Source organism: Macrosteles quadrilineatus, unplaced genomic scaffold, assembly GCF_028750875.1.
Source record: "Macrosteles quadrilineatus isolate MER2022 unplaced genomic scaffold, UCM_ALF_1.0 Scaffold_4__1_contigs__length_99947679, whole genome shotgun sequence".
NCBI lineage: Eukaryota > Metazoa > Arthropoda > Insecta > Hemiptera > Cicadellidae > Macrosteles > Macrosteles quadrilineatus.
In genome coordinates, this window is record NW_026542597.1 from 81,587,425 (window position 1) to 81,603,248 (window position 15,824).

Sequence of the window (15,824 nt, forward strand, 5' to 3'; positions counted from 1 at the left end):
GCTTCCTACAATGTAATGATGGGACATAAAAAAACCAAGTTTGGGTGTGGTCATTTTAACTTAGTTTCAGTTATAAGATAACAAAACTCAGAAGCAGTAACTTGATCCACACAACACTCTTTAATTATTTTTATCTCTTATAAATGCTGTGAATATTATTGATTGATATTTTTAGAAAAAATCTTAAATCAGTTAAATTAACGGACATGCTGCCATGATATTTTCTCAGAATGACTAAAAATCCGTGTTTACTGGCCTCATGTAAGCGTGGCTTAAGCAATGGATGTGTCTTTAATTTGATGTTTGTTAGTGATGAACAAGTTAGGTCAAAACAATTTTTTTTTTTAATTTCACAGTCATGGAACAAATACATGGAAGTTTAAGAAACTTGTATAGTTTAATATTAAAGAAATACATAAATACAAATAAGTCTTAACCTCTTACAACTAAGTTAAACAAGTAAGAGGTAAAAGGTTAACTTTCACGGAGAAGGGTTGAGAATCCTTCAGTCATGGTTTTCAGGTCCTTAAGATCCTGATTGACCGTCTGCACTACTTGTTGCATTGCGTAATGTTGCTCCAGGAGGAACTGAAACAGAAATAAACATTTGTAAACAAACATCTTTAGTCTGTATAGAGTTACAGACTATACCTGTTAGATTAGAGGAAAATCACCATAAAAATCAAATTCAAATTCAAATTATCTTTATTTATATTATGTACAAAACGTACAATAAATAGTGTCAAGCTTATAATTACTATGTACAAATACTTAACCTAAACAAAAAATACAGAAAATAAAACTATCTATAGCTGTATACATTCATAAACAGTTCATCTATTGAGTAAATGGGTTTTTCTATCAAAAATTCTTTAAGTTTTTGTCTAAACTTTTTTTATCCTTAATATCTTTTATTTCATCTGGTATTATCTTTAAAAACTTTACACCGGCATATGAGGGCTTATTTTTATACATTTCTAAGTTGTGTTTCGGTAGAACTATATTATTTTTGTTTCTAGTGTTGTATTGATGGGTTTCACTATGTGTTTTAAATTTTTCCTGGTTATGTTTTACATGTATTATACATTCGAGTACGTACAAACTAAACACAGTTAATATTTTCAAATTGACAAATTGTTGCTTTACAGACTCATTATAATCTAGATTTAACATTATTCTTATTGCCTTTTTCTGTAAAACAAGTATCTTATCTAAATTTTTCTGGGAAGTGCCTCCATACACTACTATTGCATAAGATATACAGTGTGTAAATTAAGTATGGAAACAAATCTGTATTTTTAAAACCGAAATAGATAGAAATATTCTATTTGTGGCAATAATAGTTAACAAAGATTCCGCAATTTTTCACATGAAAAATATTTTTTTACCCCCCTAACAGGGTAGGTGGTAGGGGGTGACTTATTTTTTTCAAATAGCAACCCCTATTGAGTGACCCCTCATTTTGAAGAGTTTGTCAAAAGAAACACAATGACGCAAATCCGAGGTGAATATCTCACTCCTAGCCCAAATGGCGGATATTCCAAAATTTGATTTATTGTACGTGAAAAGCACCAATTTCACAAATAATGGAAAGAAATCTGTATTTTTAAAACCGAAATAGATAGAAATATTCTGTTTGTGGAATTGATTGTTGACATAGGTTCCGCAATTTTTTTAATAAACAATATTTTTTCAACCCCTTTAACAGGGTAGGGGGTGGGAGTGACTTATTTTTTTCAACAACAACCCCTATTGAGTGACCCCTCATTTTGAAGGGTTTGTTAAAAGAAAAAGAATGACGCAAACCCGAGGTAGATATTTCACCCCTAGCCTAAATGGTGGGTAATGAAAAATTTAATTTTTGTAAAAAAAGCCCATTTTGGAATATCCGCCATGTTAGCTAGGAGTGAGATATTCACCTCGGATTTGCGTCATTGTGTTTCTTTTGACAAACCCTTCAAAATGAGGGGTCACTCAATAGGGGTTGCTATTTGAAAAAAATAAGTCACCCCCTACCACCTACCCTGTTAGGGGGGTAAAAAAATATTTTTCATGTGAAAAATTGCGGAATCTTTGTTAACTATTATTGCCACAAATAGAATATTTCTATCTATTTCGGTTTTAAAAATACAGATTTGTTTCCATACTTAATTTACACACTGTATGTGATTGGATATGGGAATGAAAAACTATTTTTAATGTTGCTAGGTCACTCAAATAAAACATTCTTTTCAAGGCATAGATTCCAGAATTTACCTTACGCACAATGCTTCCTACATGATGATCCCACCTAAGACATTCATCAATATGGATACCTAAAAATTTTGTACAATCAATTTGATTTATTGTGTTGTTGTCAATAAAAATATGAGGGCTACACTTATTTTTGTTCTGCTTAGTACTGAAAGAAATAAAATTAGTTTTTTGTGAATTTAGCATTAATTGATTGTTTAAAAAAAAATCTTGGATTGGTGATAATTCTATATGAGCTGCTACTTCCAAATCCATCTGACATTTAGCAGATACAATAAGATTAGAATCGTCAGCATACTGTACGAGTTTAGAACTATATATTACATTGTTACCTAGACAGTTTGGCATATTCTTAACGTAACAAATAAAAAGCAAAGGTCCAAGAATAGACCCTTGCGGGACGCCATGCTTTATACTTTGTGTTGCGGAGGGAATTTTTGAAATTATAGAGTTGTTTATATGACTGATTTCTGTAAATTGCTGCCTGTTGGTGAGATAAGACCTGAACCACTGCAAAGGAGTTTTTTGAATCCCAAGATAATGCAATTTCTGTAACAGCCTTTCATGTGATATACTATCAAATGCTTTGGAAAGGTCCATGAAAATACCAGCAACACATTCTTTTTTGTCTATTGATTGTATAATTGATTCCGTAAAATTGATCAGAGCTGTGGTGACAGATTTATCTTTGCAAAAACCATGTTGTTCGTCATCTAAAAGACTATTTTGTTCTAAAAATAGCATAAGTCTTCCATGCATGGCTTTTTCAAAAACTGTTGAGATTGAAGGGAGAATAGAAACTGGACGATAATTTTCTACATTAAGTTCATCCCCTTTTTTGTAGATTGGTATGATTTTAGAAATCTTCAATTTATCCGGGAAGATGCCAGAAATGAATGATGAATTTATCAGGTGTAATAAAGGCTTTATCAATGGGATTTTTGAAAATTTTATAACTGTTATTGGTATTTCATCATATCCGTAAGAGTTTTTATTTTTCAAAGAATCAATTACTTTAGCCAATTCGTCCTCATTAAGTGGATTGCATCGGAACACTTTTTGTGGATTTAACAAGTTATTTGTCAAAGTCACGGGCTGTGCTGGAGGCAAATCCTCAAGTAAATTTTCAATTACATTTACATAATAGTCATTAAAAATCTTACTAACATGAGTTGGATTGGAGACCAGTCTACCATCAGATTCTATTACAATATTTTCACCAGATTTGATTTTTTTATTTGCTACTTCTGAGTTAATGATTTCCCAAGTTGTTTTGGAGATGTTATTGGAGTTTGCAATTTTGTTTTGGAAAAATTGTTTCTTTGCATTTACTGAATTTATTTTGAACTGCCTATTTCTAGTTTTTACTTGTTTATGAAGTTCAGTAGACTTTGTTCTTCTTGCCTGTTGGCTAAGTTCTACAATATTGTTTTTTTTTTCAAAATTTAACAAAAACAAAAAATACTGGTGATACCAGTGCCAAACCAAATGTAATCCAAATTAAACCAGGTGTAATATGTTCTGCAAACATCTACATAAACACACAGACGTCACTTCCAAAACCATATTTAAGGGGACCCAAAATGTATTTTCCAACAAATGCAAATCTAAAAACTTAGAAAAATATATATTAATAGAAGGGTCCTATAGTTTAGAAAGTGATTTTAAAAAATTGCACACACACTTGATTATGTCTAGCAATAGCAGTTTTTACACATCCCGTCTCACAAGGACCAATTTCAATACGTGTATTAATGTCCTACCTGATGTATTTCCTCCTGAGCATCAGGATCCATGGAATATCTCTCTGAGGGAGCCTGGCTGGACTCCTGTCTCTGCATTCTCATCAAAGACAGCAGCTCATTCAACCTTCCCTGAATAACACAATCATGATCAATAAGGCTTATCGTTGAATCTGAATTACTTAAATGATCGACGATGTGATTTCCACTGTAATCAAAGACACTTATGATTCTTGGATTCTGATTTTCAATTAAGAATCCTATATGTGTCAGGATGTTATTCAACTGTAGCGGTGTGTATCCATACTGATATTTTTCTGGATGAAATTAAATTAATGACAAACGTTTAGCGCATGCAACAGCAGATATTCCTTTGATCAACATATTATAGAGTTACATTTACAAAAAAGATTATGATGGTAAAGCAATTGAATCTTACAGAAAAATAAAAATCTTTAACTTCATCACACTTTACTGTGCAGTTTACCGCCATCTTGGCTGCATTTGGGTGGCAAGCTCGCCAAACAATGAGTTTTATCTAATGATTTTATCTAATGAAATAATGCAGCAACCCTCTAGGTCTAGCCTAAAGTAATATGTAAAACGGTAACAAGTGATTGAAGATAAGCATGTCTTGACTGCATCATTTACTACCATCAAACCATTGCAAAACCCCCCACACAAACTAAAGCGATGCAGATTTCTTTGTAGAAAGATGCAAAGTACAGCTGCTTCTAAACAGAATAAACAGATATCGATATGATACCTTGAACTGGGCGGGTGTATTGACTTGAGAATGAAGAGCCTCCAGTTGGCTGCGTAAAGCTTCCTCCTCGGGTCTGAGAGCGATTCCTACGTTACGAGTGGCTTCCTGTTTTACCAGCACCTGTCAGACAATCGAAAATGTTAGACGAACTTAAAAATTATTTTTACTGATACTTTAAACTAGTATTACTTTCTGAATAGCTCCACTTGTAAGGGTGAAATTTAAAAATATTTTTATACAATTAAAAGATAACTTTTTTACTACTACACCACTTTTCTAAAAAAATTTAATTGGGTCAATAATGTTGATGTTGATTTGTTGTGTTTATTTTTTAGCCTATTTTAATTTATGAAGGGATTCTGTACATCTACAAGAAAATATCTTTTCATCACTCCATTACGAAAGTAACTATTTTCGAAAACAGCTGACATCAATGAAAGTAGTCAATTCCCAAGCTCTAATTTAGGGCAAGGGAAAATCGATCAGCTGATTTTCCCTCGCACTAAATTTACTTTCCCTCGCTCTCAATTAGTTCTCCATTTATTCTCTACGCGCGCTAGTGTTTTGTTACGGTTTAATTTAATAATTTGAATCAGCTGTATGTATTGTTAAAAGTTGTTTCATTCTTTTATTTTCATGTTTAAACCAAATTTAATGAGAAATATACGTCTATGTTTCCTTTTAAAAGATTTTTTTTTTTTATGTTCAATAAAATTAATTGAGAAATAAAATAGTTGTAATATTGCTGAGGTCTGCTAATCAGTGTTTGTGTATTTTTGCGTCGTGATGAAAAGTATCGCTCGCTCATAACTCATACCGAAAGTTATTATCCGGCACTTGCTCCATTATTCCCGTCCTCGGCTTCGCCTCGTACGTGAAAATAGCTCTCACATACTCGGCTTTGCCTCGCATGTGAAATTGGGGTTCCCTGTGTGAGGCGAAGCCGAACACAAAAACTTGAGCGCGTGACGGAAAATGCCACTTTCGGTCCTAGTAATGAAATATGCTATTCCAACAGTATGCATAGATTTTCCCTGCACTGCACAAGAGCATAAACAAGGTTTTAAAGAAACATGCTTGCCTATTAATATATAGATAGACAAAGTCACACCTTTAAAATAAACAATGCGTTAAGATTCATTACCTTAAGCACTCTGTGTTCCAAGTCCATGACTCGCTGCTTGTACTCGGCAATCTTAGCTACCGTCTCAGAGTTTTGACGTTTCAATTCTGATATTTCACCAGATATTTTATCTAATACTGCATGGTGGACCTGGATTTCATAAACTCAATTACAATAAGTTCAATTAATTAAACAGTTTGATTGGGTTTGATGCAGAATCAAGCATTTGATTTTTAAGGCAATTTGGTTTTTGAGTGAACTGGAGTACAATTACAACTTAACAGTACAAACAACTAACTTTACAAGCATTACCATGGGTGAGTTAGATAAAATCTACAACCAATAGTGATGTAAAATACCCAGGTATTTAAAACTTGGGGTAAATACCCTGGGTATTTACCCGGGTAAATACCCAAAATCCATAAATACCCGGGTATTTTGGGTATTTATGAACGCAGAGGATACGCGTCCGGTAACCGGTAACCTGGACGTGGATTAGGCGTCCGGCAGTTACTGGCATAACCTAACCTAACCAACCAAACTTGCTGATAGTGAAAAAAATCAAATGAAGGTTTAATTCTCTTCATAACATAAAATTATAAATGCCAACAATTCTAACAAAAGATGTACAGTTAAGAAGAAATTACATTCAAAGCAAAATCTGTGACAAAAAGTTAAAGTTACCGATGGGTTTCGAACCGGGGACCTCTCGCATTTCAGTCGAACACTCTATCCACTACACCACGAACACTGATGGCTGAACATCGTATCATTGTGGTAATGGCGTTCCGGTACCCCCTACCGGACGCCTAATCCACGTCTGGTTACCGGACGCCTAATCCACGTCTGGTTACCGGACGCGTATCCTCTGTGATTTATGAAATCAATTGAAATTCATTTATATTTACCCCTAAATATGTTATTGTTATTACATGATAAATTAGCATAGTCTATAACACCTTTTACAGTAACTTGATGCTTTGCTCGCTTAATGATTTGGCACTTTTTTTAAATAATACATAAAGTTTCTAAATAAGCATGGGGTTTCGTGTCTTAAATCGAATAACATCAGTTAAATTTAACTCACTAAAAAATAGTATAATAGCATATTAAAAAAAGGCTGTGGCTATTTCAATTTTTATAATTTCATAAATTTATAACCAATTAAATAACATAAACAAAATTATTGTAATTTATAAATATCCAGTAACTGTTGGGTACTTATGATGCAAAATTTTTATTGTATAAATGGTTTGGAAGGCTAGATGACCCAAGGCCTGATTGACATAGGCAGAATGATAGAATACTTTTAAGTAATTAAACTTTTCTTTGTTACCACTTAGTTGGAAACAATAATATATTTGGATAAACCTACTAAAAAACGCATCTCCTGTTTTTTTGTTTAACTTAATATAATTTTGAAAGATTTATTGTACTATAGATTCAAATGTTTTGTATTATAAGTTTATGAAATTTGTTATTTTTTTTTATACCATTGATACCAACAAAAGATCTAGAACAAAAATATTATTAAATCCTGCCATCCTACAGATTGAATTTTAAAATTATTTTCTTAAGTTGTTTACACATAGGCTGCTACTAGGTTAAATTTTCCTGTCTTTCTAAATAATAATTATTACTTTGCAAATGATTTTTTTTTTCAATTTCAATAAAATAAATTCATCTATCTATCATAGAAATTAAAAAATCATAAGTAGTTAGGACCAGTGCAACCATGCGACCAGGGTATTTATGCCGAATATACCCAGAAGTAAAATGCCAGTAGTGACCATATGAAATTTTGTTTAACACATTTTATCATCATTTTACTATCCTAACAAGGTAATAATTGCAAAAAAACATCTAAATCTTCTCTAACTTTAATAAAAATTATAAATACCCAGTTTTTGGGTATTTACCCGGGCCTGGGGTAAATACCCGGGTAAAAACCCAATTTATATTTACCTACCCACTGGGTATTTACCCGGCCCACATCACTAACAACCAATATAAAGTAAATTTGGGTTGGAGAGCTGAATGCTTTGTAACAGCTTGAACAAAGGTTGTACATTTTAAGGCATTTCAGATCCCCATAATATATTTTCTCTCCTTTTTCTCCTCAATACATTTTTCATTTCTCAAGTTAACTCAATTTGTTCAATGCAATGACAACTCTATTTTTTGCATGTCCAATCCTCACATCCATCAATTTATTTAGTGTTTAGTTCCGATGCATCAGTCCCTATTCATGTACACCCTCCTTGTTTTGTTATTATTATTATTAACCTAACCTCGCACCTTGGTTTCATTCTCCTGACACTTGGCGCGCCACCGTATGTCGCTGAAGCCTATAATAGGAACAGGCAACAGCTTCTCTGGGTCTGGATTGTCTAATTGCGCTTGCTTCCAAAGTCGAGGGTCAATACCTGAAACATCACAGATGGTAGACTTAGACTATCTCTGATAATGAAAACCCGTTGAGGAACATGTCTCTTGGTTAGTCAGCTAAGAGTTACATCTTTGTATAGGATAGCTTAAAGATAGTGAAGATTGTAAGTAATTTAATCATTTTGGGAATTATGAACAAGAACTTAAATTTCAATCGGATTGAAACTTTGTTAGGACACAATTTAAACACTCTTAAAAAGATAAACCAATCAAACACAGAGGTTCCATCCTACTTTGGTATAGGCATAGACAAATAGAATGAATATAGACTGTCAAAGGAACGTTCCGGCGCTCACCACTATGAGTGCCATGTAGTTATGGCACACACCGCCGCAGGCAAGGAGCGCAGGAGCCGTATTCGACCAGCAGACGCTGCAGCGGTGTGCGCCGTAACTACACGGCAAAACTAGCGGTGGACACCGTAACTTATGCTAACCGCAGCACAGCTGACAGTCTATATTTATTATATTTGTCCATGGTATAGGCTACCAGCATCTTTTGAAACTTTGCCTATTATTAAAATCAGATGTATCAGAGAAATGCTAGCAAATAAAAACATTTTCATTCATTCAGGGAGCTTTCTAAAATAAGACATTTTAGGACTTGTTGAGTCTGAGGTTTTTGCCAAAGCAATCTCAACATCTAGAGTATCGGATGTGTTGCTTTCATTGTAGAAGACTCACCAGCGGGAGGGTTATCCAGATACTCCTTGACCTGGTCAGCGTCTGGGCCTTGGAAGCAGAAGACGTTCTCTACACCAAGGTTCATCAGCGTCTGACTCGGGCCCGGCGTACGCAGGAACTGACCCACCTCGGAATTCACCACTCGCTTGATCATACCTACAAAGTCAAATCATTAAAAACTTCAAGGTTTCACACTTAGCTTTCTAACTAAAAATTTTAGGTAACATTGAAAAATGTTTACCTACGACCGTTTTTTTAAGTATCCATTTCAGTTCAGTTCTTAGAATTGAAAAGTTTCACTTAACAGCTGTTTACTTTCATAACAGCATAGTTTCATTTCATAACAGCATAGTTTTTCTCATAACAATATGGGTAACGGACCAATGAGGTTCAAGGATTGAGAGAAAAGAAGTAAAATTGTAATGTTTCGAACGTCAACTAATCCGCTGATCAGTTGACAATTTTAATTGTTGATCCGACTTTTTCCTGTTGATACTCGCGTATTCTTAACCTAAGTTGGTGGAAGTTAAAGGAAGGTAGATTGAACTGATTTAAAAATGTCAGTTAGTGAAAGTGAAGTTGACGAGATTGAAATGAGAGCACAAACTGTTTGTAATTGTTGCGTAAACTACTAGGTATTAAAAAGGTGTTCTAAAACGGTTTTACCCATTTATTTAGTTTACAATTTATTTAATTAACTAAAAATAATTTGAAAAGGTGTTCAATTTATGTTTTTATAACTTATTTATTTTATTTATTATATAATTAACTATTTTCATTTACTATCAGGCCTAATTATTTTTTGGGGGAGCGAGCTGGTCTAGTGGTCAGAGCACAGGACGCCGGTTCCTGGGGTCCCGGGTTCAAATCCCGCCAAATCAATAATGGATTTATCCAAGTGATAATGCCGTAACCACTAGGACTAGCCTGAAGTAATATGAAAAACAATTCCAGGCTCGTGCCTAGCGTCCTAGAAAAAAAAAAAACAATTTTCATTAAATTTTCATTATTTTCTCCAAGACCCAAATACACCAGTCGGGTTTTCCTAGGCGCGCAAGTGGAGAGCGAACTCCACTTGTCTTAGGTAATTTAATGTTACTGTTTTCCTAGAAGCGGAGCGGAACACCATGTTAATCTCTTTTCCGCTCTCCGTGTTCCTCTCTACCACTTGCGCACCTAGGAAAATCCAGTTTTACCAAGAAATTAACATCAAGCTAATTAATATCTATAAACAATAACAGATAACACTAAAATAATAAAATAACTAGAATCATACATTAAACATACTCCATTAAAAGACAAATCTTAATGTTGGTTCTATCCAATGTCGTGTTTTTTAACAATGACAAAAAAAACTTGTTATTACAAAAATTAAAGCACAAATCATAGTTAACACTAAAATAAGTTAAACACAATTTTGTCTGTAGTACTCAGTGTCACCAACATGAAATAGACATAAAAAACAAGCTTTGGATTTTACAATGAGATGTGAAGTTTACTTGTTAGTTTGTCTTTGCTAGAACCCACCATTGGCAGCTTTCTCTTGAACGTAGAAGAGCACTTGCGTTTTCTCATCAGACATTGCTTTGATGGCCTCGATGGTGACTGTCAGGTTAGGTTTGTTCCCTAAGATGTTACTGATATTTGTAACAATCTGATTCTCTTCGTTTCTGAAAATAAATAGGTATGAATAAACATTTTTGGTGCAGCATTTATCGATTATATTAAAGCGTCCTCTATTCTTGTGAAAGAATGATTTGATAATTTTGAAATTGTGATTCAATGTTAGTACAAATGACTGATCATAAATTTGTATCCCGAAATTCCAAGCTCCAGATAATAATAACCAAGGACCAATAATAACAGCCAAGGGATAGGTTTTAACTTTTTAATATCCATTTAAAAATATTGGAAGATTTAAAGCCTCTCTACAAGTTATTTACCAGTAGCACATTTTTGCTTTTTTTCATAATGCCTTTTGACATGTTTATATTATTTTGTAGATTCTCTCTGCAATAGGCAAGTATGGTTTTTGAACTGGATTGACTTAAAATATGAAAAATAGCGAGATACTTTGTTGATGAGTTAAGGTCGGTGCAAAGAATTAGCCACAGCAATCGGTGAACTTTATGCCCCGTTTCAGATCTAGGTCGGCCATTAACCGCAGTATACCAGATTCAATAGTCCACTCTATTCAAAAGGAGCTATAATTATTTACTTTTGTTCAATAAATATTCATAACCCAATACCTAACATCAGCCTCTTTCTTCTTGAAGATGAGGGATACTATGCCATCCTTGGGCTCTGTGGAAGGTTTGCGACTGTAGCCAACGGACTTGAAGCGGCATAGGGGATTCTCTGGCGTGTATTCTGCCGGTGGCTGGCTGTTGTCATACCAACCTGGCAAACAAAACAGGTAAGTTCCCTATACTCTGTAGGTATCATATTCGTACACAATGTAGAATGGTATCTGCCTATTCCTAACAACTTTTCGGGAGTGAGCTGGTTTATTGCTAGAGAGGGGGACTTCGGTCCTCAAGATCTCGGGTTCAAATCCTGCCGATCACTAAGAAATTTGATCTAGTAACATATTTTTAGGCTAGAACCTAGGGTGCTAGGATGTGCAGGTGGGGCAAAATATACTCATCCCTCAGTTACAGTGGAGTTTGATGGTCGGTAGGAAATGTGGTAACTCAATAGCTACAAACTATACTCATCCTTCAGTTACAGAGGAGTGTGACGGTTGGTAGGGAACGTGTTAAGGTAGGCTATTAACTTCACTATCATTTTTTTGACTACAATACATGCATTTTTCTTCCACAAACCAACTAAAAACCAACACTGAAAAAAAAATTACAACAGCTAAAAGATGTACAAGTAGTCATTTAATGATTTTGCAACCACTTACGCCTTACCTTTTCCGACACCCCACAGTGCTTGCAGTAAGTTCCATCGAGCCAATACCTGGTCTCTCTCGTCATTAAAGATGTTACATTGGAAGACTGACCTATATATGGCCTCTAGTGGGTTTTGTTGTTGCTGCTGCTGTTGTTGTTGTTGTTGGGTCTGTCCAACTAAAAAAAAATCTTGAATTAGTTGAAGAATAATTGAAATTTTTTTAACATTTTCAAAATATTTAAATCAGCTCAAGAGTAGTTGAACATTTGGAAAAATCTTTGACACATAATTGGACCAATAACGTTTCTTGACATAAAGTAACTTATCAGTAAAATCTTGAATAGGCTACCGTAGTGAAAATTTGATCTTTTAGATATGATAATATTTTGTATTGGATGTTTATAACAAAATATAATTTCAATGTACGTACAGTGACTTGTCCAACAATAATTTACTACAAAATTAGAAGTTTCTGAAAATTAATTTTTAAATTCTATGGACATGAGATTAAATGTTCAAGGTAGGCCTAATATAAATACTAAAAAAATATTGTAGGCCTAAAAGAAACAAACTACTTAGGATAATTAAAGTTAGCTCTTAGTTTGAGGGACAAGTTTTTTTATTAGGCCTAGTTAATCTTTTTTTATGTTTAAAAACATACCTTGGCCAAAAGTTCCCAGTCCAGACGTCTGCCCAAATCCACCAAAGGTTGACTGGGTAGGCTGTGTGCCCAGGGGCTTTGCACCAAAATTACCAAATCCTCCGAATCCTAAAAAATTGGGGTAGGCTATTAAAGTTTATTTAAATGTTAAATGTGAACATTGTAATGAAAGAAATATTGCAATATTACCTGTGAGTCTAATGTTCAAAGCCTATACTACTCTAGTAGCCAGTGTGACAGCTATTCAAGAAACTGAATTTGTCTACGTCAAGATTCAAGCAGAATTTAAAAACTTAGTAGGAATTTTCAATATTTAAATCTAGGATTTAAAATGTACAAAAACACTGTTGTGATAGTGGGTTTTAAGCCTAACTTACCTGTGGACGTAGTGCCTGAGAGGGATGTATTTTGTTGGCCGAAACCGCCAGAGAACAATCCAGTTCCCGTTGTGCCAGTAGTGGTGGTGCTGCCAAACCCAAAACTGGGTGCAGAGGTGGTTGTGGTTGAGCCAAAGCCACCAAATGAACCAAAACCAGTGGCTGTAGAGGTTGTAGCAGAACCGAATGTCCCAAAACCACCTGAATCAAACAAAATTTAGAAACCACAATTTAGAGAAAATATTTTGAACATCATATGGGTGGGATAATGTAAAAACTGCCTTAAATTTCAAATTTTAAATAAAACGATAAAACATAACTTAGCCTAACTTACTTGTTATCAAAAATATTTTAACCCTCTCTCTGTTACGGGGTTTTCCGATGCATTTACACCATTTGTGCACATAACTGTCAAAGTTGGAATTCCAATGCATTTAGAAGCGATCACTTGAATGCTCACCTTTTGGATAACTTAATTTTAATAATTTCTGCATGATTTTTTCACTAGGCCTTTGATATTTTAAAGTAGAAATCATAAGCTTTCTTACAATAGGTACACCACTTTGAATGTTTGGCGACGAATGATTTTATTTTTTTTTTAGGCCTAATTAGCTTATTTAGGTAGCAGTGGGTGGATATACGATGTATTCAGCTGTCAGACCGGCAATGTAGGTTAGTGAGGTTAGTGTTAATAGTGTTAGGGTAAGACCATAAAAAATATTGTGTGTTTTTGAAAACTATTTTATTTCCTTAAGTTTGGCTGTATTAAACATTTTTCTCGGTTAAGTGGGATGAATTCCTGACCAAATGAAAACTTGCATTATGAAAATTGTTTATAAACAACTCAGGATTTCTATGCTGAAAATTGTTTTTAGTACCAGGTTAGTGTCATTGTTATTATATATTAGTATAGGTAGGCCTACTCCTAATGTTGGTGAACAAAATGATATACAACACCTAATTTATATTTATTCCTAATAATAAGTTTAACATTTTTTGAGAAAATGAACCCTGCAAAATTGCTTAAATCCGTGTGACATTTGAGGAACTTAATTGCGACAGAGAGAGAAGGTTAAAACCGACACAAGCCTTTTTACAAGTTTGCTTAGTGATAAAAACTGCTGGAGGTCATTCTACAGTTTGACACATAGGCCTAACCCTAAACTAACAGAGAGGATACAAACTTACAAAGAATGAAATCTATGAGATGTACCAGAAATGATTAAGCTAGTGGAAAAATTACAATAATTTAAGAGGTGAAATTGCCAAGATTATAGAAGTAACTTATTGGACTTAAAGTGTAAAAGGATCATTTACAACGAGCTTAGGTTGTCGTGCATGCAGCTTATGCTGTAAGACAAATACACTTCTCTAATTGTATTCCGTCTGAAATCATCACATTGCCGATGGATAGGCTTAAGCACAAATTGTTAACACCACAAAGATTCTCTTTAAAAATTCATGTAGGCCAACGGTTAAGCTTAAATATTTTTTATGTGCTTCAATTGTGAAATCCTATGATTTACCTGACTACATAAGGGTTGTTATTTGCGGTAGGCCTACACAGGCCTAACTGGTGACTTACCCAAGGATGTTGTGGTTGTAGGGTTGGATCCGAAGCCAAATCCAGTTGACGTAGTGGTAGTATTTGAGCCCAAGTTGAAGGATGGAGTACTAGCTTGTGGGGTTCCAAATGAAAGAGTGGACTGGCCAAACAAAGCTATAACATGAAAAAATATAACAATACCAGAAAGCAGACTAAATTTAAAAACGTTAGACCTAAGTAATCGCTAGGTAGTCCTATGATTATTAATAACCTGTAGATTATTTAAGGTAAAAATATCTAATATAAGAACACTCTAAGGAAATTTTGAACTCTCTTACGTTTGTTTGCAGTGGTATTTCCAAATGGTGTAGAAGTAGCTTGAGCTGCGCCAAACATAGGGGTATTCCCAACGTTAAAAGCCATATTCCTGTTTACGAAACAAACTTTTTATCCAGAATAAGTTAATGGTTATAGAATTTATAAGCACATTAAGCGATTCCGTAAATTGAGAACCAAGCACAGGGTTTTTCACGCATCAATCATTTACTTATGGAATAAGACGTATTCTAGTAGTTTTCGTTTTATTTATTTTAAATTAAGAATGAGGTTAAGTAACAGTGGTGCACAGACGTTCGGATCGGAGATCGGATCGGACACAAGCAAGCACAAGACGAAGACGCAAGGCAAGACGCAAGACGCAAGTTAGATCCAGTTTCAGTCCGGAGTCCAGAATTTACCTGTTTGCCAGACTGATTTTGCTATTTTCCCGCCAAACCCCGGCCGACCGAATTCACGGCCGCCTAAGGTGACCACAACAAAATCTTCACTTTTCACCATAGATTAAACTATACCCCTTGTTAGTGTAGGCTATTGCTATTACCATAGATAAAACACTTGAGGAGTATGTTTTATCTATGCTATTACGTTGTTACTTCTGGAACAAAGTGATGTCATTTGTAAAAAAAATGTTCGAATATTTGACAATTGAATAAGTATATACACCAAATAATAATTTGGTAGTTTGTAAAAGTATAACACTGCGTTTTAAAATTAAACTAAACCCCTAAAATATGATAATAATTTGCTAATCCTCAGCCCTTTATTCGTCTGATCAGCTATTTCACTAGCAAGGATCAATTATTTAAAGCTAGCTTGAGGGGTTCAAAATGACAATCGAATAGATCAGAGACAGCTGCAGTTGGGTTTAGTTTCAAGCCATTAAAAAGCTACTTATTTTCTTCAAATGAAATGAAATGCTTCATTGTCGTTAAAACTAAGTACAAAGTTCATGCCAATCGTCAAAAGAAAAAAAATCAATCCAGATACA

The 15,824-nt window shown here is 34.3% G+C and overlaps 1 protein-coding gene across 1 annotated transcript; it reads right to left on the bottom strand.

The window, feature by feature from the left end:
• Nucleotides 1–378: 378 nt before the first annotated feature.
• Nucleotides 379–15,087, bottom strand: LOC128991956 (nuclear pore complex protein Nup54). The gene is made up of 13 exons (XM_054415266.1): nucleotides 14,836–15,087; nucleotides 14,537–14,671; nucleotides 12,952–13,152; nucleotides 12,575–12,682; nucleotides 11,931–12,089; nucleotides 11,265–11,415; nucleotides 10,543–10,685; nucleotides 9,016–9,171; nucleotides 8,183–8,310; nucleotides 5,906–6,034; nucleotides 4,762–4,881; nucleotides 4,017–4,127; nucleotides 379–588 (listed from the first exon to the last, which is right to left on the bottom strand). The coding sequence occupies exons 1-13, from the start codon at nucleotides 14,918–14,920 to the stop codon at nucleotides 475–477; spliced, it is 1,740 nt and encodes a 579-aa protein (XP_054271241.1). The 5' UTR covers nucleotides 14,921–15,087; the 3' UTR covers nucleotides 379–474.
• Between the last annotated feature and the right edge of the window lie 737 nt (nucleotides 15,088–15,824).

Coding starts and splice junctions, on each gene's coding strand:
- LOC128991956 (XM_054415266.1), bottom strand. CDS start 14,920: ATGGCTTTTAACGTTGGGAATACCCCTATGTTTGGCGCAGCTCAAGCT. Junction 11,416..11,930: donor ACTGTGGGGTGTCGGAAAAG/GTAAGGCGTAAG, acceptor TTTGTTTGCCAG/GTTGGTATGACAACAGCCAG. Junction 6,035..8,182: donor GTCAGGAGAATGAAACCAAG/GTGCGAGGTTAG, acceptor TATGAAATCCAG/GTCCACCATGCAGTATTAGA.